We start from the raw sequence: 22,745 nt of genomic DNA, 5'->3' as shown, positions 1-22,745 counted from the left end.
GTCTTGTACGAATGAATTATGAGCCAATTCTTAGGTTGATGTTAAGGAATAACATGCTTCAGGATGTGCTGTTGTAGGAGGATAAACAACAAGAAGATGGAGCGATGATGCGGAGTTACTGATACCGGCAACAGAGTTCATTATTTTCTAGTAAGGACACGCCTGAGAGTTTTATTCCTCTGATACCGCAGCAAATTCGATCATTACAAAGATTTTTTTTTTTATCAATTAAAGAACAGCGTGTTGTACTTTTTATCTATTTATAGTTGTATGTAATGTTGCGGAACGTCCGTGAAACAAGCGAGTTCCTGCTTTATCTCGGACTGTTACAAAGCGCCGACACTGGAGACTCCTTCCATAAATGGCAAACGAACATCTCTTTCCAGATATACAAGTCCCTATGGACGAGCTGTTACTATAGAAACGATAACGGATTAGAACGAGCGCGAACGGATCGACACCTTCAGACCAGAATCAAATCAAGTACAGCGTCGATCAGATCTCGCTGCTGACAGATTTCGCGACTCTTTCGCTGCAGGTTGAGAATTCTACGAAGTTTTCTGATGCTGGAGGCCGAATTTTTACTCTGAGAAAGTGTCGAAAACTTTCATTATTCCTGAAAAGAAATCTCTTTATAAAGGTGCTAAGATTTAAGCTTTCTTGTATTTGAGTGGACAAAGAGACAAAGATATTTATCCAGAATTATGACTCGGGTCATCGTTTTTATTTATTTATTTATTTATTTATTTTAGCCAGAGCATGCCGGTTAAAGAATTTATTCGTTTTTCTCTGTAATTTCGGTCATTTCTGTAATTGTAGCATTTATTGTGTAAAAGTCTGCAGTAAGAACGAGACAAAGTCAGTGCTGGACACTTTATAAACACGTTTATTGTCGGTGTTTATAAAGGACACCGATCGAGTTAGGCAGCACGGGCAAGAGTGCCAAGGTAAAAAATAAAAGCTCTGTTTAAAACCGCAACACAGTCGCTCATTAAGCAAGTGTGATCGTTCGCACACACTCGGCGTCCCGTAGCGCCGCTTTGGTGTGCGGGATGGCGTCCACTCGTAGGGGGGTGGTGGTGTAGTGAGGTTTTAATAGGGTGTGTGTAATGTTTGCAGGGTTTACTGAAGGTCTGTAAAAGCAGCCAGTGGACTCGGAGTGCTCGCCTTGGCACGGTGACGGCTCGGATAGACGGTGCAGGCGTGCGTCCTGCCTCGTGAGACTCAAATCGGCTCACACAGCGCTCTCTTTATTTAACGTTATTAAACCACCGCCATTTTGGATTCTGATCGGATTCATTTTCGATAACGGCAGCGCAGGTTTATATCCATGTGCTCGTTCTAATATGTTATCGTTTCTATAGCAACAACTCATCCGCAGGGACTTGCATGGTAATTTATTTATTAATTTTTTCAATCCGTGTAATCGTCGATACGGTAACGTTTTCTGTACGGAGGCGTTTCTTTAACATTTAAGAAAGAGGGTCTCCAGTTTCAGAGGTCGAGCTGTACGTTTTCCGACATCTTCAGGACAGAGGAGTTTACGTTTCGTGGACAAGCTGCGGGGTGTTTCCCCCCCCGTTCTTAACTCCATTAGAAAGAAAACGAAAAGCTGGTAAAGGAATGACTGTTTATTTATATGTTTAGTTTATTTATACCTGCTATAACGTTTGTTTCGTGGACATACCACAACATTCAATTCAATTCAATTCAATTTTATTTGTATAGCGCTTTTTACAATAGACATTGTCTCAAAGCAGCTTTACAGAAATATCAACACGGTATACAGATATTAAAGGTGTGAATTTATCCCAACTGAGCAAGCCACTGAGTGGCGACGGTGGCGAGGAAAAACTCCCTAAGATGTTTTAAGAGGAAGAAACCTTGAGAGGAACCCGACTCAGAAGGGAACCCGTCCTCATCTGGGTAACAACAGTTAGTGTGAAAAAGTTCATTATGGATTTATATGAAGTCTGTATGGCGTTAGGAGCAGCCCTAGTCCCAGCAGTCTGGAATTAGAGAAGACTTGAGCTCCATCCAGAGGCAGAGAGGATCTGGATCTCTAGTATCTCCATAAATTCGTGTGGGGCTCGGCGAAAGGAGAGAGGGAGAAAAAAGATAATTATCCAACATAGGACGCAACTATAAATGGATAAAAAGTACTCTGCGTCGTTCTGCTGATCCCTGAGCGACGCTTCACGGCGTGCCGATACAGTACATGTAAAATAACCAACTTCAGCGTGGTGTGATGACGCACAGATCCTCTCACCTACCCTGAAACTGATTATTTGACATGTTCTTGATTATTTTCCTCTAACAGCACCACACACACATCTCTTACGAAATCTGATTTTATCCACTCGAATCATGAACCCCAGTCTTGGTGGCGTCTCCGCGCACGTGATCGAACCCCCGTGTGAGCTGTCCTTTAGACACGGAACGTCGCTTCGTGAGTCAGCACACATGCGTTAGTCATTACGCCCCGTGGCCTTGTTTTGCTGTGCAACACTGAGGATTATAACGTGCATGTGTCTCAGAGTAACAGGGCTGATCTGGGTCTCGCTTCGGCATATTTTATTAATTAGGATGTAAAAGCCAAAAACTAATCTCGCAATAAGAAATGGAGGGAAGCGCAAGCCAGCGTGATTTTGTTTCCATTTGAATTTGTCACGCCTGTTTAAGATGTTTATACTGCACAGAGCTGGCTGTGTTTCATGAGTGTTTCATGAGAATATAACTTTCGGAGGGACGCTACAGGTGAGTAGGGTTATTTTTTAAAAACAATAGATATCGCAGTCAAAATCTTTGGCGGTTCTTTCCTGATAGCTCATGAATGCACTTTTATTTTCGCACACGTGGCATCATCTAATTGAGTAAAGGATAAAACGCTCCACGTCTTACTGTTATAGGAGCCGATGGAGTGCTGTGATGAAGCGGAGTTACTGTTACCACCTCACGGCTGATTATTTCCCTCTAACAGCATGTCCTGAAACGTTTTATTCCTCTTATACCACAGCAATGTGCCAAAAATGACCATTTTTATTTATTAAAGTACTACACATCATACGTTTATTTACAGTATTTGGCAGACACACTTATCCAGAGCAATTTACATTTACCTCATTTATACAATTGGGCAGTTGACGTTAAGGGCCTTGCTCAAGGGACCAACAGTGGCGGCTTGGTGGCGCTGGGATCTGAACTCACGCCCTTCTGATCAATAATCCAACGTCTTAGCCACTGAGCTACAACTGCTCTGTTATATTTAATGTTGTAGAATATCCAAGAAACAAGTTTGTTCCTGTTCTCACTTACGTTATAGCAGCTATAAACAGTCGTCCCCTCACCAAAATCTCTTTCCTGTCTCTCGATCGTAATAAAAAAACAGCTGGTCATGTTACCAAGAAAGCTGAAGATGTAAAGTTATAGCTTTATGTTTGAGCGTTCACACTCCTTCCGTAATGTCATGTGACGGGCGTGTAGACGGATGCAAGTGCAGTCAAAGGCTTTTATTGAGAGGCAGGAAGACAAATACCAATCGTGTTCAAAACACAATCCACAAACAGGCAAGGGTCAGGCGAGGTGCAAACAACAATAACAAGGACAATCCAAAAGCAAGAAACAGGAAGCCAAAAGGAGATCGAGAAACGAGGGAACAAACACAGAAACAAAGGGTCTGTAAAGTTCAGGCGGTTAAACACTGAATAAATACTGCGCAGGGAACAAAGACGCACGAGGGGACGGATTAATCAGAGGGGGTAACGAGGAGCTGCTGAGAATGATTGGGACACGTGAGGGAAACAACCGATAACATGACAAGGGTGGAGACAGGACAGAAACCAAAACAAAACAGGTGTGAACATAAACAAAGCTAGTGACAACCCGGAAGCATTCGGTCGCACTCCAGGCTGCTTGAGCACGTTGAGCGATCTGACACTCAGCGCAATGGGGAAATACATGACGGAGCCTTCCCCCTCCCGACCCCGGGGCCCCTCTCCCCAAGTACCCAAAAACACTCTCCCCTGGTGGTCCTGCCCCCCCCTAGGCAAAATGACCACACAGGATCCAAGGTCCTGAGACAGGCATTGCCTTTGGTATGGGCTTCTTCCATTGGAGCCAGGAAACAGACATGGTGCATACTGGCAGGAAGCAGGCGTTGGGTCGGCGAAGGTCGCCGGGGTCAGATGGCTGGGCTGGGACATGATCGTCTGGGTTATTAGATAGGAGCCAGGCTTGGAAGGCTGCATTGTCAGCCTCGGGCATGAGCTGGTCTTGGGAGGCTTTGCTGTCAGCCTCAGACAACTTGACTTGGGAGGCCGTCTCATCGGCCTCTGGTTTGAGCATGGCGTGTAAGGCTGTGCTATCAGTCTCTGGCATGAGAATGGCGTAGGAGGTCGCATCGTTGGTCTCAGATAGAAGCTGGTCTTGGTAGGCCATCTCATCGACCTCAGGCAGGATCATGGCTTGGTAGGCCGCCCCCGTCAGCCTTTCTCCTATTTACCAAGGGTGCCAATATTAGTGGAGAGCACTGTACATTCCCATTCATTTATTCCTAGAATTCCTTTTATTTGCCGATCAGTTGTGAAATAGAAGTATGTACAGTATATTTTCATTTGTTCCTGTTCAAACAAATCATGGGTGAGGTAAATCTTTGCACTCAACTGTAACAGAGAGGTCATGGCAGACTTTATACTTCACCTGTTCTAAATTACGCTGTAGAAGAGCCTATGCGTGTATGTTGTGGTGGAGGTTTTAGTGCTGTGTGTCCGGTGATTTACAGGAATGCGCCTGATCCAGTATTTGGAGGAAGACGTGTAATGAGATCTCTGTGAGAATAATCACATATTCATAACGTATGAAGAATATAATATCAGGCTTGTTCCATATACACAGTAGCAATATATATATATATATATATATATATATATATATATATCAATTCATATTACAATACTCATTTCAATGAGTAATTTTCTTAGACGTATTAGAAATATTCATATACGTTGCTAATTAGGTGTAACGTGACAATTTCTTATTTAAACATAGCAGACTTGGAATTTAAATACCGAGTAAATATATACACTCAGTTGCCATTTTAGCAGATATCAGATAGTACTACTATACAGAGACCATAGCTTTCTTTTTTCTTTTTTTTGAACAAAATGCCTTTATTCTTCAGTGTAAAAACAGAACAAAAAAATCCCTCTAAAACGCTGACATGGTAGGAAAAATATCCACACAATTCAGAATTGAAAAGTTACGTCGATATTTACGCAGTGAAAGTTACTATTATTCACGCGGGTGTTTAAGATGATTTTCCGACGTGTGGATTACGTAAATTACCTGTGTGTAGTTCGTGTCTCCGAGGTTGCCAGAGTTTTCTTGAATATAAGTTCCCTGGGGAGGAAATTTCATAACTTGAATGCTCTGTATGCCACATTACTGCACCAACATCATTTAACCAAGCTAATCTCTACCACTACTATTGATAAGATTGATATGTAATTTAAAAAATGCCCCTCTTTTTTTTAAACCTAGTGAACAAATTTCCTCTTTGAAGACAGATAAATTATCTATCCATCTATCTATCATAGCCCACTTCATATATAAAGTTTGTGCCTTTTATGACATGACGTATTAGACTTTAAGCCTAAAAACATCTGGGATAGAAAATGTGGACTGGATGGAAAAATTTCCACGGATTTTGCAGTGAAAATATAATGAATGAATTCATTAATAGCATCATCTTTATGTATTTAATAGATTCCAGAACATTATTGTCATATACACAACGAAATTCTTAATTTGCATCTAGAAATGCAGCGGTATCAAATAAAGGTACATTATAACAAATAGAGTAATTATAATGTTTTTTAAAAAAAAACACATTAGAATGTTGTTAGGAATAATCATTAAATATAGCATTAAATGGGGACAAGCATTTTTGGTGGACAAGCACCCAGACTTTGAGTCGCATATTTACAGACACACTTCAATTGTTGATTTGTTCATCTATTTACGTTTTTTTTTTTTCATCAGTGTGGGTTTTTTCTCCACTTTGTTCAAGTTCAGACAGACCTCAAGATGATGTGAGCCGAATCTGGTGAAGACTGGACAAAATTTGGAGGAGGAGTAGCAAAAAAAATTGTTGGCATTGTTGCATAGCCTCAGGGAATGTTCCTGAAGGTGCCTACCAAGTTTTGCGTCAGTGCGCAAGGTCGTTGCTGTGATACAGCCTCACATCCTGTTTGGTGGCTTCGCTGTCAGATTCATTGGCCCATTTCCGGCAAACTGTTGTTTAAAAATCTTTTGATAATTTTTATCCAATTTGGTCTGAAGATGATGGATGCAAAATTTGGTGTTGACTGGACATAATTTGTAGGAGAAGTACCAAAACAAACAGCGAACAAATCCAAGATGGCGGAAAATCTAATCGGGCAGACTGAATAGGGTGCATTGGACTCGTCAGGACCCAGAGAATCCAGGGATGCCTGGCTTTTAAATTTGAGACACAGAGTTCAACAGTTATGACCATAAACTTTCGTCCAAATTAGGCCCAAATTTGACTTGATGGCGCTACAGCGTTGGCAGCACTTGGCCCAAATTCCGTCAAAATGTTCCTTAGACCTTCCCCAATCAGTGTGCCAAATTTTACAACTTTATACCTTATGGTTCTATGGGTTGCCATAGACACCCTAGCCAGAAGAAGAAGAAACGGAAGAAGAAGAAAAGGTAGAATTACAATAGGGTGCCTATGCATCTTCGGCACTTGGCCCCCTAATAAACTACATTAAAGTAATAGAAATATATTGAAAACATAATGATAAAAACATATAGTGATCATCTTACATCCTGCATCCATACCCTGCTCTTTCTAGCCTGTGTACTCTTTAGTACATGTGGTTGAAATCAGCGATGCGTAGCTGGAACGAGTCGAGCTCCTGTCCCAGTCAACATAAACCAAAGAGTCAAATAGAGGATATTCTCAGCAGGGGTTTTCTGGAATAACATCTGAATATCTGAGTTTTCCCTTAGGTTATCGGCCATAAAGCAGAACGACGATCAAATCAATACTCCGGGATTTCTGGTAAATCTCCGTGATTCATGCAAACAAAACAATCACTGACCTCCACATACCCAGAAGAACAGCCTGGATTTATAATTGCAGCAGATCTGGGAGGTAAAGTGTGTCCTTTGACATACACGGTCTATTACAGTCTTCATGTTTGCTATGGGAGGTTCATGTGCGCTATCCAGACAAGATCCCCTTTCTCAGAAAACACCAAGTGAAAGTTTACTCCTGGTTTCAGCAGTCAGGATGTCTGACCGCTCCAGAAAGCGTTCTTAAGTCTGAAATGAGAGAATAGAACCCTCATTATTACTGTTACCATCACAATGTTTCCTATTACAGCACATCCTGAAGTATTTTAATCCTATTACACCACAGCAGTTTACAGACTAACAAGTTCCTATCATGTGAAGCTTGTGAAGCTAGAATAGTAGTTTTGGGGGTTTTCATTGCTGTTGGTTTGGCTCTGGCTTCAGCTTCACTTCATCCATATATCCACAAGCAGCCAAACACTTTCTCAAGCATCATCTTACTCGGGCGATGATTTGATTTTCCGCTCGTCGTCCCCCGTCAGCGAATCAAAAAGTGTCTCAGAAAATACTTCGCAAAGCACAAATCCCGCTAATGCCTGTATTCTGCTTTCACTCACATCAGACCAGTGAAATATTCTGAGATATCAGTCGGTACTGATCATGCTAGCAGTGCATAAAAATACACTGGCCCAGATGAATGTCCACAAAGAGACGAAGTGTAGAACCTGAGTTGATGCGGCTACAAAATGAGCTCATTAGCAGGAAAAATGGGCAAGTCGTAAGGACAAGGGCCAAATTGTGATTGGTCAGAGTATCTCCAAAATGGCCGGTCTTGTGGTGTGTTCCCGGTATGCACTGGTTAGTACCTACCAACGTGGTCCAAGGCAGGACAACCAGTGAACCGGTGACGGGGTCACGGGCACCCGAGGCTCATTGAAGAGAGATATAGATATAATTAAATTCCCGATTAGTTTTACCATAATGGAAAACAATGCTGAGGGCAAAATGGCTTGTTTAAGTATTCACAACAAAATGACAAGCAAAATGACGCACGTGGAATAAAATGGCATGCAAAACTGGCTTCCGCTAAAAATTTAATAATCTATTTAATATGTAATAATTTCTCCATCCTGGTTGCGCTAACTTCACTTAAATGCTTATTTTTTGCAAATGCATTTTGTATGTTGCTATTCGTGCATTTAGACGCCTACGCCAGTTCTCTACCGAACACGCAAGGTGTTTCGTGCAGATTTCCCCTAAACACTGGCACAAACAGCTTAGTACATCAGTCCTCATGTGTTTCTGAGCTTGTCCTTATCTTCCTAAATTGAAAACTGTTCCTGTGCTGCTCATGAATAGGGTCTGTTCAACGAACAGACCCAACAGCAATAGCCCCAGTTTGGCCCCGATTACCGCATGACATCAGCTCTACCTTTCCCCCTCTTTCTAGGACTTTTTCTATATTAACAAGAACCCAAGGCCGCTCGCCTGTAGCACAGTGGCACAAGATAAAGTAATGTTCGAATGTTCTGTGCGAGAACCCGAGGGGGAGGTTTCTGGCAGCGCAGGGTCTCAGCGTTTGGTAACCATCAGAGATTGCTCTTACTTAATCGTAAACAGGGATATCAAAGAGCGTCGGATTCTCATCTGCTCTCCTCGTTGCTGCAGAAAAAGATGTAGACAATAGGGTGCTTTGTGCCGTCCTGGAAGAGCTGTAACCCCGCTTCCTGTTTTACGGGAATTGGCCAATGAGGGCACTTGGCGGAGCACTTTGTCGCCTCGCTGCTTGGTTAAGACCGGCCGAGCGAGCAAACATACGTAGGGGAGACAGTGGGTAGAGTGTGTCCTGTCTCAGTCTGGCCTCAGGATCGCATTCACATACACAGATCTGTAGATAAACTTCACAGTTTTTGTTTTTTTTTGTGATGTTTAACAGGCATTTCAGAGAGAGAAAAAAAAACGATAGTTTGATTTCTTGCTTGATCAAGGCAGGCTGTTTAGGGGTTTTAACGCTGGCTGATGTTCAAGATCAGGGCTTTTCAACCTTTTTCTGATCCATTTTAAAGGTCTAAAATGCGTTGGTCAGCAGATGGATGTTGGTTTAGTTTGGGTCACGTTCATGGGGTAATGTTTCTGAGCATAAACCTGGTTTACACCAGACACATCAAGAAACGGAGCATGCGATGCAATTCCATTCGATTCTAATGAGATTCTCACTTCTTCACTCTGCAGCAGTTTGACCTTTTCATGAAGTCTGGTTAACACCCAGCGTCACAGCATCGCTGCGGTCGGCTGCAGATTTAAATATGGTCCATCTGCCGTTTACAGCATGCATCACTCGATTACGTAAAAAGAGTTCTTTCATAACACATTCCACTTTAGGAACTCTTATTTGGCAACGATTATCTTAACGAACTGTGAGCGTTTAGTTGAGAACGACACACGAGTCGAAACGGTGCTGCCATCTTTGCACGTATTCTACAATTAAGCAAGTTGTGTAACGTCGTCATCTAAAGAAAGATGTAACGTCGACACCGTGGAATAGAACCTGTGATGCGTTCTCATTTTTCTAACGTCTTATGAATATATTTACAGAGAGCGTTCCTGAATACCGTATGTGTGTTTCTGTGAAATTGCGATAACATCGTTGCTCTCATCTTTCCAGTGGTGAATCAAGACGGCCAGCCGCTCATCGAGGGCACGTTAAAGGAGAAACAGGTGCGCTGGAAGTTTATCAAACGCTGGAAAACGCGCTACTTCACTCTGGCTGGTAACCAGCTCCTCTTCAGGAAAGGGAAATCAGTAAGTGTCTCGTAGCAGGATGAAAAAGTGGGTTTTAACCAAGCGGGTTAAGGGTCTTGCTCAAGGGCCCAACAGTGGCTGCTTGGTGGTGCTGGGGTTTTGACCTCATGACCTTCTGATCAGCAGACCAACGCCTTAACCACTGACAACGTGTTTCGACTCGGGTGATGAGACCGAGACTGATGTGGATGACGATGATAATCAAATTGAGAAATGAACTCGCATTGTAAATGTATAATTATTTAAATCTCGTCACTAATGTTAATAGCGCAATTGGAACGAAATCTTTAAAGTGGGATAGTCTCCATTTTCAGAAGAGGAATATATTTCAGCTCGGCGTGTAGTTTTCAGAACTATTTCTGAAATGCAAACTGTCCAGATTTGCTCATCTGAAGGGTTTTCCCACGCCGCCACACCATCGTGTACCGTTCTGTAACCTCCCGCGAATACACTCATGACTCGGGTGTCTCTTTTTTTTCGTTTCTCCTGCTCCTCATAACCGAATCATGACGAAACAGCAAGTCAGGCGAACTCTCGATAAGGTCTAAGGTTCCTCTACTGGGTTTACAAAAGCTGAATGTAATAATATAGCATGCAGTATTAGCCCCCGGGGTTCACCTGGATCCAAAGCATGATTGCCATAATGCATGACTCATACGGTTTTTCATGCCGAAAGATGGAAATCAGCATTCGGGGTAGCTAGAAAATGGGGAGAAAATGAAAAACAGGAAAACTAGAGAAGCCTGCACTATGTTTTAACAGTGCATTTCAATTTAACAACTGAGCTGCAAGCCAATGATGGTGGGGGTTCACTCCAGCTTGAACCAAAAGGACCACGAAGAAAAGGGAAAAAAAAAAGATTTTATAATCAAAAGCATGCTGAGAAGACAAAGAGAAAAAGATATTGAGGTCAGTTTGTCATGACTGAACAGAAAGCCAAATAAACCAAACGCCAGTGTGATAAAGGAAATGAGGAAAATTCATTCAGCTCAAGTTAAATGGAAAACAAATTGTCCTGCTTACCATTCTGTTTGGATATGTTTCTGACCTAGCCAGTTTCATTTATTTAGAAAAGGGAAAACTGTACGAATTATAAACTACTAAGGAAGCAATTTTCAACATAAATATCTTTTGAGCCCCGTTCTACATACAAATCGACTTTGCGGTTTTCAATTACACGCTTTGTTAACGTTTACAACGTTTGCAGGCAAAAGCAGAGGGTTTTTATTTTTTTTATCGTCCGATCGCAAACTTTCCGTACCGTTTTATTCGAGTTCAGCTCGATGAGCTCTGCCGCTTGACGGAGCGCGGTGTGTAACCGACGGGACTCTGGAGAGCGTTAAGTGTGCATGAGGTTTATTAACGTGTAAGACAAAGTGCCAAAAGACAAGAAAACAAGAAACAGGCAAGGGTAACAAACCCAAATCTTCATCCAGCACAACCAGGCCAGAACAGTAATCCAAAGAACAATCCAGAACACAGGCGAGTTCACTCAACTCGCCAGCGGTGTTCTGATGCATCCAGCAACCAATCGCTGCTCACCGTCGTTCCCGTCGACCAATCACGACTCACAGTCCCTTCGTTCTTCATTTTAAACTCTCGTCCTGGCATATTTACAGTCGTAAAAGTGAGGGTTTTTTCCCCCATCCGTAAGCATACTACTACACACGAACGCCACTCACGACCGCTGCTTCATTTCGTTCGCGTTCTTGACCGAACGTCTAGGATTTTATAAATACCGAGTTTGTGGTGCCGTGACCGAAGACATCCAAAGTCGTCCTATAAGAAACGAGTTATATATAACCTGTTCTTTTCTGTTCGGATACAGCTCGTTTCACTTATTCAAGCGTCTTCTGAAAATCTCCCTTCTTCGTATAACCCGAATTTGTCATTTGGTATGCAGATGATCACGACCAGTCGATTAATATACAAAACGTTCGGTTTACGTCCCGTCGTCTGGCCACTTCTAGCGACGTCTACTGACTTCTGAGTATGCATTAGCTATATTTATGTGCAGAGAGTTAGCAACGATACACAGAACACAAACTAGATGATCGGCAAGACTTGGCAAACTCGGCGGCTGTGACGTTAAACCACGTGATTTTTAGATGCATGTTAGACCGTGAAGTTCATCTGCTGGCGTGGAGGTGTAATGTGTTAAAGGCTGTTATTCTAGTTACTGTCGACCGTCTAATATCCATCTCGTTACTCATCGTGTTAATGAAACGCCACGGCTCTGCAACTATGGACGAACGGCACGTATAATCAATCGGCAGAAAGTTCTGAAGATCTTTCGCCTTTGATGGAGATTTATTCATGAATGTCTTCAGACAGCAAACCATCTCCAGAGCGAGGCTTGAGAACGTGAGACAGCCTGAGAATAAAAGCAAATGACCATTATCAAGAAAGCACACCAAGCCATCATAACCCACAAACCGCTTCCCAGCGTCTGTTCCCACGTTTTAAGAGCCAACGTTCCACCAAACATTGAATCGTAAGCATTGGGAGTTGGAATTTATCCTGTAGTGGTTTGCAGTACTTTCCCCTTCATGTTCTTTCATTGTAGAAACTCCTTCGAGGAGCAGTGCGTACACTCACAGGCGTTAAGCACGACGAGGTAACGCACAACAGATCCCACAGAGCAAAGAGAGAGAACAGGGTTTAGGGATCTCCAAGGTTAAAAGATACATACCTTTATATATTTATAGGGATCAGATGGTTTTAAACTGAGGTTTGGCACAGAATAGCCAGTGGGTCTGTGAGTAAAAAAAATAATAATAATAATAATTCATTATTACAGGAAATGTCAACAGCTATTATCAAAGTTGTATAAATTTATATCATATTTCTAGTTATATTTATATGTTTATTATGGAGGTCTTATAGTTATTAGTCTCTTTTAACTGGTCACTTGAATGGAATGGGTTTAATCCAAACCTCAGTAACTGAAAGTAACTTTTAAAAAAAAAAATAATAATAATAATAATGTTAACTTTGGCACAATGTGTTGTGTAATTGGAAAGTCCAGGGATAAAATGCGGTCCAATGGCTCTGAGGCTCCAAAAACCAGACGATTACTGAACGCATTGAAATAATATTGAAATAGTTGTTGGGGAAAATTAATGTGTGTGGATGTGGATCCATGGGATTTATTTTCACAGTTAAATCGGTTTCTGGGTTGAACAAGTTTGAGAACCCCGGAGAGCGCTAAATAGACGTAACTTCACATTAGCACTTTCCATTGTTAAACGTTAAATGAACATTTATCGCTCAAAAACCTTTGAACGTTAAATTATCCCTCAAAAATATGACGTGTTTCCAAAGAAGACGAGCCGATCGGCATGCGAATCTGGAATGACCGACAGATGCGTGCGGCGTTTAGAGCTCTCGGATATTAACCGCCACCTCGGAAGCCCTGCCCCCTTTCCCCCATCTCACAGTGGTCTTCCTCGGTTTTCTCCTCTTGGAGAACGTTTTGAGACGTGGCGTCCTCGCTTTCCGTCACGTTAAACAGAGACCGTTTTGAGTTCATTCATGTGAAATAAAAACTATGGATATGTCTTTGACTCGACTAACATTAGACAAGTACGTCGTTATCCGCAGTATATCACGCCGCTATGTTTATTTAGGGATGATGCAGAGCATTTTGGACAAAAAAGTGTAAAATCGAACACTTTACAGATCATTTTAATGGTAAAATGAAAATTCAGGTGTCTAAACGTCCTGTTTTTCATCGTCAGCTGTTTTTTTTTTTTTTTTTTTTTTTTTTATTTAAACATGTCGTTATTTTGCTAATCAGATCAGAGAGACTAAAACGAATTAAAAACCGATGAAAGCCTGTAAAAATTCTTCCCTCTCTGAGCAAATGCCTCTAGCCCTGTAGCTGGTTTCAGGTCCGATGAGATGCCTTCAGCTAAATCTGATTTCGTCACAACAGAGAACCTGCTACAGAAGGTTCGTATTTAGAAAACTAGAGTCTAAACGCTTCTCATTCATACGCTCAGCGGGGTTGCTTTTCATCGTTCTGAATTTCATCGACATTTCTGGTTGCTAGGTAAACATGACAAGCACTTGAGAGATTTGTGTAACAGCTGGACATGACGGTTTTTGTAGACAGTGTCGTGTGAATTCGTGTAGTCCTATACGTAAATAATGCCGGATATAAAACGGTCTGTATCGTCCATAATGAACGACATGAGTGAGCCGCTGAACTAGGGACGGTTCGTTCCTCTGAAATCCGTCAGGAATGTCGTCCACCTGCTCGTACAGCCTGTCTAACGGGGTTTATTTTTATTCTCTGTATGCTGGGTGGCAGTTTACATTGCAGTTAGGTTCAAATGAAATCTCCGTGTAACACAATGCACTAAATACAGTATTGTTTAATTCTGTTCCCTGACCCAGAAGGATGAGCCGGACGACAACACTATCGAGCTAAGCAAAGTGCAGAGCGTGAAGGTGGTGGCAAAAAAGCGACGGGACCGCGGCCTACCTCGAGCTTTCGAGATCTTCACGGACAGTAAGACGTACGTGCTGAAGGCCGAGGACGAGAAGCACGCAGAGGAATGGCTGCAGTGCATCAACGTGGCTGTAGCGCAGGCCAAAGAGCGCGAGAACCGAGAGGCTACGACGTACCTGTAGGTCCGTGCCACCCGGGGAACGCAGGAGTGAGCGTCGAGAACTCTTTTAAGAACTACTAGACGAAAAGGCACTATGGGAAACGGTAGACTGTTTTGTAATATCCACTATAAATCCCGGAGCCATGTTGCACATGAGCGACATGACGAGTGATGATGTGGTTTTCCAGTATTCAAGTAGGGGGGGGGGGGGGGGGGGGTCGGAACCCCATCCTGTACCGAACTCTTAAAGCTTTGATCGTTCAGTACGTGGGGTGAAGATGACCAGATTAAAGCCGGCTGTATAGCTCAAACGAAAAAGACGTGACGCAGAAAGATTCGTTTTGTGCAAGAGGCTGTGGTTTCGATTCATTCATACCCCATGGTCAAAAACAGAACTCCTAACCACCGTGTCTTTTGTTCTGCGACGGGTCTAAATATTATATAAATATTATATGGTTGCTTTGGATCTCTGGACAGAGCTGCAGTATGATTTCCAGGTCCATTGTTTGTGCATTTGTAGCTAGCGGTCATGGAAACACTAACAGTGGAGTTACAAAAAGCAGTGCTAGTTTTCGAAACGTACCGGGATCCTGCGTATAGTTTAATCAATATATACGAATTCCACGATGTTCATCCTCTCACCTCCTGGTGTCTCGTTAGCAGTGTGAGGAAGTGCACTGTGGAACAGCACACACACTCCGAGCTGTAATTAAATCATCTTTAAATCCTGCCTAATCTATTCAGGGAGAACACACTGTGCTGTGCTCGGTCTCTATTAATCCCTCTCTGAACCCTGCAGGAAGACACTGGATGTTCTCGGACGTATGAGAACACGGACGTTCACTCTGGGGCAAAAAAAAAAATCCGTTCGGATTGTTCAGTGTTAGGAGCCACTTCCTGCGAAGACCAATACACCAGAGCAGAGCTTCTCAACGGACTGTCGGTCGTCCGCGGGAGGACGTCAACGCTGAATGAAACAACACTGACACTTTATTTTTGAATTATTTTATTTTTATGTAGTCTATTTAATCGAGGAATAACAACGTTAGCATGCCAAGACTGAAGTGTGGAGAAACTGAGGTGACATGGGGGTTCATTTTGAATATATTGAAGCCGTATGCTAACATTTAGAGGCCAGAAACTAAGTAAATCGCGCCCGTGTATTATGAACGAATCGTGTTGCACTGTTCTTGGCCACGTCTTCAGTATCTGATGGCCACAAATTGTAGAACTTGTGCCAATGATGTAATATTTGGTGGGAAGGTCATCAAAATGTGGCCTCCATTTGTTTTTTTTTGGGTCTCATTTTTCATGGTGTGCCAATACTTTTGGAGTTGACCTTATCGTGTTGGATAGTTTTATTTCATTGGAAACGTGGAGGTACATATAGACAACCCACAATGGCGTCCGGTCCGCTCAGGGCAAAACTAATAAACATCCCACCTCGTTTAACTGAAAAAGAGATAAGACGCTGAAACATATACCTGTACCTATACAGATTGTTTCTTTATTATTTAAATAGATAAATGACTTCCCTTTCTCTCTACAAATCTAGCCAATAAACACAGACGAGCTAGCAAACCAGACAAAAAAAAAAATGCTAGCTGACCCGGCCACCTGGACAGCAAACGAATAGCTTAGGCTCCTACACCAGGAAGTCGAATCCGAACCACGAAGCACGACACCAGAGCACTCCGTCTGGTCAGAGATGTCCGAGCTCATGCAGATGGTATGAGAACACGTATTAGGAACCCACGTTAGGAAGTGAGCGTAGCATGAGACATCTGGACAAAGGAGACGCACACAGATCAACACAGAAATAACGCAACCCACAGGGTGCAGAGAAGTAACAACGCTAACTGATGCTAACTGTGCATCCGCACGCTCGGGTTCCTATGTGTTAACAGTAGACATGGATTTTGTTGGATTACAAACCAGCACTCTGCAAAGGTATTTTCATTTTTTTAACCTTTCGTCCAATCATACGCTTTGTCATTCAGTCCAAACATCGGTTATAAATCCACCAAACTGGGCTGAAGAAGGTTATATAAAACACACAGTCATTTGAAATGGGGGCATTTTCTGTTGACTGTTAACTGGGAAGAAGAATGCATAGACCCCTGAGGGCTAAAGAACACAAAACAGATCTTGAGACAATGAAATCATCGTTGCATACGGTGCTGTGAAAAATTATTTGCCCCCATCCTGATTTTCTTCTGTTTTTGTGTGTATCTCATGCTAAATGGTTTCAGAAATTAAAACCGAATCGAAGGTAAAACAAAGGCGACCTGAGTAAACACTAAATACAGTTTTTTAAATGATGTTATTTATTGAAGCAAAAAAAGGTGATTGAAATCCATCAGTCTGGGAAGGGTTACGAAGCTATTTCAAAGGCTCTGGGACTCCAGAGGACCACAGCGAGAGACGTTATCTCCAAACGGAAAAACTCGGCACTGTAGTGAACCTTCCCAGAAGTGTCCGACCTTCCAAAATTCCTCCGAGAGCACGGCGACGACTCATCCAGGAAGTCAGAAAAGAGCCAAGGACAACATCAAAGGACCTATAGGCCTCTGTTGCATCAATAAAGGTCACTGTTCATGACTCCACTATCAGAAAGACACTGGGGGAAAATGGCTTCCACGGAAGAGAGGTGAGGTGAAAACCACTGCTGACCCAGAAGAACGTTAACGCTCGTCTGAATTTTGCTAAAACACACCTTGATGATCCTCAAACCTTTTGGGAGAATGTTCTGTGGACTGAGGAGCTGAAAGTGGAACTGTTTGGAAGACAGGAGTCCCGTTACATCTGGCGTAAACCACACACAGAGTTCCTCAAAAAGAACGTCATACCTACGGTCAAGCATGGTGGAGGAAGTGTGATAGTGTGGGGATGCGTTGGTGCTTCAGGACCTGGGCGACTTGTAATAATTGAGAGAAAGATGAATTCTGCTCTCTACCAGAAAATCCTAAAGGAGAATGTCCGGTCTTCAGTCCGTAAGTTGAAACTCAAGCGCAACGGGATCATGCAGCAAGACAGTGATCCAAAGCAGAGGAGTAAATCCTAGACCTAGAAGTAAGTGAAAGACCGATCTCCAGTTATCAGAAGAGTTTGTTTGCAGTTTTTTCTACTAAAGGTGGCAAGTTTAAGGGGGCAATTATTTTTTTTCACATGGGATAGGTGTTGGATAACTTTTTTTTTTTTTTTTTTTTGCTTCTAATATAAAGGGGCTCCTAACATTGAACAATCCACAACACTTTTCTGACTAAACCAGACTTGGCCCTTGTGTGTGTGTGTGTGCGCGTGTGTGTGTGTGTGTAGGTTCACCCACACATCCACAACGCTGATGTAATCCACCCTTTCAGTAACATTCGCCAGTTTTTCCTTCACTTTCCCTGCGATTTTCACATCTGGCCTTTTAAACTGACAGGCAGTTCTGGCCTGTGTAGAACGACTCTCTGAAATGACTCTGAGATTGTACGGTGATTAGAATGAGTCAGTACTGACTGCTTTTAGGGAACACGGATCTCTGAGAACCCGTCAAATTTCCACGTAGAACCTTACAAAAATAAACAACACAAGCGTGCTTTCCTGTAAGAAATGGTCTCAAGTTACAGCCCTTTGTGTTTTCGGAAGCGGAGTAACCTGTACGAATTACCCGGATAAGTGTGTTGTACTAATTCTAAATTATTGCTCATGATTTACTTCTGATTTGGTTCGAAGGTGTTGATTAGTTTCCTGTAACAGCAGCTCTGGCAGTAGTAGCAGGTTGATGGTCAAGCCCTCGTTCTGATGCGTTACCGTTTCTATAGGAACAGCTCATTCACATCGTCGATGTCATCGTTGATGCGGTGAAGTTTCCTGTAAGGAGATGTTTATCTAGCATGTATGGAAGGAGTCTCCAGTGTCAGCGCTTTGTAACACTTCGGGACCGAGGAGTTTCCTCTTGACGAGCGTTTTATTTTTTATTCACATGAAGAGGAAAAGAAGAGGCTGGTGACAGAGCGACTGTTTATAGCTGCTGGAAGACGTTCCACGACATTAAATGGAACTATGAACGGATAAACAAATTTGGATTGTTGACAAAGGTGCAGCGGTATAAGTAAGAGGACACTTCAGAGCGATAATCAATAAACCTTGGTGTGGTAGCAGGAATTAATAGCTTCATCACACCACCCCGTTGTTGATTATTTTCCTATGACAGCACTACACCAAGTGCTTTATTCCTGACTTAGTAAAACTACTTTGTAACCTTCCTACTAGTTCTTTTCAAGGTTTCGTTTGATAATTAAACGTTCTTAGTTTCCGTCAAGGCTTCTATCTGGAAGCATTTCTGATTTCCGCAAAGCAAATAGTTTTCTTCGCGACTGTAAGCCAAAACGTTCACACACTGTCAGCTAACCTTATGTTCTTTCACTAATGTCACACTTGAGCAAGGCACGCATGCATGAGCGTTTTTGATGATTTCCGTCCTATTTTTTTTTTTTTTTTAATTAAAAAAAAGAAAGGGAAAAAAAAGCACGAACCCAGACGTCTGGTGCATTTATCTGCAGTGTAACTCGCTGCTCTGCGTTAGCATTTCCACCTTCAGCTCTGTCTCGAGCGTCCGATCGATTGAACCCCGATTGACGCACCTTGCCAAAACGATGTCTATTATTCATTTGTGGTGATTTTTTTAATGTTTTGTGTCATTTATCTTGTTCCGACTGTATTTCTGCGTATACAGCTGTGTAAATATTTGTCCACACTTACACGCCGGATGTAGTTGTGTGTCCTCCGTACACCCGACCTGGGTTAGATTCGTCTCTTTTGACTTACAGCAGGGGGGGATGGAGATAACTATCGCATGAGTCAGCATTTTTTCATTAAATATATTTCCAACCACACTATGCGTGTGAAATTTTCCCCAGACATCGGTATTAACTCAAGAATTCCGGAAATATAAAGAATTCGCAACATTAAAGTCCATAAATAAAGTTATGTGTAATAAAGTGGAATGACACGGGGGGGGGTATTTTATTGATTTTACTGATGTCTGGTGAAAATTTCATGTGAACAGCTTCATTGGAAATATATTTACTGAGAAAAATGTTGACACCCCCCCGCCTGGTGTGTGTGTGTGTGTGTGTGTCATAAAAAAAAAAAAAACACATTTATTCGTAACTAAGGAACTATTTACTGTGAAAAAGCATTTTGTCACGATCGAGCTCCGTTGAATGTGCGATATATTCAAAAGTATTATATGTACGGAAAATCGAACGATAACTCGAATAAATAGCAGAATTTTGTTCGATGTACAGATTATTTAGATATACGTCGTCATATTCTTAAGCAGTCGTGTGTGTACAGTACGTCTACATTTGTGACATGAGCTGGGGTGTAAGGACAGAGGAGCACAGTGACGTTACGTAGATATGTCACTAAAAAATATGTACGTCTCTCCGAAGTCAGGTTTATGAATGTATTATATAACATCACGTTATAGTAAACTTTTCTGATGCATATGCTACTTAAATACATTCAACTACAATAAATAAATGCTACATTCTCTTTACATACATTTAATAAACTACAAGATTTCTTTTCATCACTAATTCTAATCATCTAACCATCTGGAGCATTTTTCTAATCAGTCACATGGTCCAATTTCCTGAAAATGACAAATGAAAGTGGGTTGTTTATTCGGAGTAAATGAACACAAGGAACGGGACTTGATTTTCAACAGTGTCTCTATAGCCTGTAAGCCTTACATGCCAGGTCACGATAGTCGTTAGGTTTGGTAATATATTTGTAAACAAGTAAATACATGGCGCACTAATTATATCGTTGTTAATATATTAGTAAAATTTTGTTCATTCATTCATTAAAGGTCAGCAGGGAGGCTGGAGACTCACCGCGTTGTTTTTCTGTTCCCGACACGCCCGATCCTGCTAATGAACGACTCCTCGGATCTTTTTTCCAAGGCGCCGTTACGTGCTATTTATTAATATAGGAAATAATTAAATATTAGTAGTTAATTATAGTTAGTGTGTGTTAGCTGCAGTGTGTAAGCTGCATTACTGGAAGATTCCACACATGTCGCTGTTTTACAGTTTAGTGGTCATTTTGTCGTTTTTAGCTCTCTGTGAGCTTCGCCTTTTATGGAGTTTCGTGGGCGTGCGTCGGGGGAATTATGGATGAACGGCATTTCTCAACTTATATGCACGACTATGAAGAATAGCAGCAGGATTGTTGTCAATGGCGGTCATTTTTAATTCAGTTCGGCCACGAAAACGTTCACATACAACTTTACTAGAGAAAAAACAAACAAACAGGAAGTTATTCGTTGATCCAGTCAAAGTGAGCGGTTTATCTTCGCCAGGGTCACGGTGGATCTGGAGTCTATCGTGAGAACATTGGGAATGAGGTGGGAATACAGCCTGGATACGATGGCAGAACATCACAGGGCACATCCAGGAGCATTTAAGTGTAACAAATCCACAGGCGTGTTTCTGGGAGGAGGGAGGAAACCGGAGAGCCCGGTGGAAACCCATGCGAGAACACGTGAGGTGACGCCGCTACCTGCTGCACCATCAAAATAATAACTAGCTACTGTGCGAAGAGGAAAGGTTGAGCATGCTTAAATCTTGAAGAACGAGGCTGAAGTTATCAGGTAGGTCTGAAATCGTTGGTGTGTACGTCTGAAATCTTTTACAAGACACATTTGTGGGGTTTAAAGCTTGACCTCAAACCGAGCTTTTTCAGGAACGCTGTTACAAAATTCGCAAACTGTGTACTCTTGCAGGTTTTTTGGGGGGGGTCTAAAGGGATCACAGTCCTCATTCTCACCTCTAAGTTAGATCTGTTGTCATGGTGTGATCGTATCATCTCTCTAACACCACGAGCTCTGGGTCATCAGTGATGTTAATCCCAGTCTAAATTAAATCACTCCTGAAAGCAGAGATGATGCACATGGTAACACTCAGTGTGCGAGGGTCAGCAGGGCCGCTCGCTCCGTGATCACTGGCTGTCATGGTGGTCATGGAGAGGGGATTGCGTACCTCTTTCTCGGAGAGTCTGCTCTTTCTCCACACGTAAGAGCCTGATCGGCTGAGACAGCAAGTTTTCAAAATTCTGTCACGTTTGGGGGTTTGGGACTGGATCGCATCCAGATGATTCCATTAGTCGGTGTGTGTGCGTTAGCAATAAGTCCAGTTTAATTGGTCAACCTTGGACAGACTGAGTCCAAGTTCCCAGTCATACATGAAATGCTGAAAGATTTAACAGACAAATCCCCTAATAAGAGCGTGGATGTGGTCTCATAACTCACATCCTTTTTGCTGTTATGGCCTGCTGCAAACGAGACATCAGCTTCTGACAGCGTTCCTGAGGAATCTTCTCCCGTTCCTCATGAGCAACGGCCTCCAGGTCAGTAATATTCTTGGGTTTGCGTGCTGCGACCGCCTTCGTCAAATCCCACCAGAGATTTTCTATGGCGTTCAAGTCAGGTGACTGTGATGGCCATGTAGAATCTTCCAGGACTTCTTCTGCAACCAAGCCTCGGTGGAATTTGAGATACGCTTGGGATCACTGTCCTGTCGGAAGGTCCGATGACGCCCAAGCTTCAGCTTCCTCACGGACGTTTTCTCCTAGGAAATTCAGTAATATTCTTGTGCTGTTGTGAGGAATTCTATTCAGCGGTGTGAATCATTCCAAGACTGGAGAAGTCATTAGAAGTTGCATTTTCGGTTGAATTTGGGGAAACCGCATGAAGCATTCATTGTTTCATTCATTCAGTTGCTTTTGTTTGATCTGTTCATTGCAAACAGCTGAAGGACTGTACATTTTGACAATAAACCTCATTTGCAATGGGGGCTGAATCATTTTGATTGCAACTGTAGATGAGTGTGTGTGTGTGTTCTATAAGAATTAGCTCTGTGCGAGCTGGACCCGTTCCCAGTCTGGAGCTCTTTAAGGGAATGACAGAAAAGGCCGCCTGCCAGTCTATATACATTTAAACCTTCACTTTCTGTCGTTTTATATATATATATATATATATATATATATATATATATATATATATATATATATATATATATATATATATATATATATATATATATATATATAGCACTGATTTGCTAAGATCCCAAATAACAAGTACCAATGCGTACAAAGAAACCGAAATACCCGACACGGCCAGTAGTAGGTGCTGTTTCCTAAAACTACTCAAACACAAAGTTTGAACCC

At 42.3% G+C, this 22,745-nt stretch overlaps 1 protein-coding gene across 2 annotated transcripts in view; it reads left to right on the top strand.

The window, feature by feature from the left end:
- Positions 1-22,520, top strand: part of veph1 (ventricular zone expressed PH domain-containing 1) — a 91,851-nt gene extending 69,331 nt beyond the window's left edge. The window contains exons 13-14 of one of the 2 annotated variants that reach the window (XM_017465734.3): positions 9,767-9,903; positions 14,308-22,520. In XM_017465734.3, coding sequence (XP_017321223.1) covers positions 9,767-9,903; positions 14,308-14,541 — 371 coding nt within the window. In that variant the 3' untranslated portion in view covers positions 14,542-22,520. Of the gene's footprint in view, positions 1-9,766; positions 9,904-14,304 lie in introns of both variants that reach the window. The other variant, XM_017465731.3, reaches the window with a different exon arrangement.
- Positions 22,521-22,745: the final 225 nt, after the last annotated feature.

Source organism: Ictalurus punctatus, chromosome 4, assembly GCF_001660625.3.
Source record: "Ictalurus punctatus breed USDA103 chromosome 4, Coco_2.0, whole genome shotgun sequence".
Lineage (NCBI taxonomy): Eukaryota > Metazoa > Chordata > Actinopteri > Siluriformes > Ictaluridae > Ictalurus > Ictalurus punctatus.
This window is presented reverse-complemented; position numbering and strand designations above follow the sequence as displayed.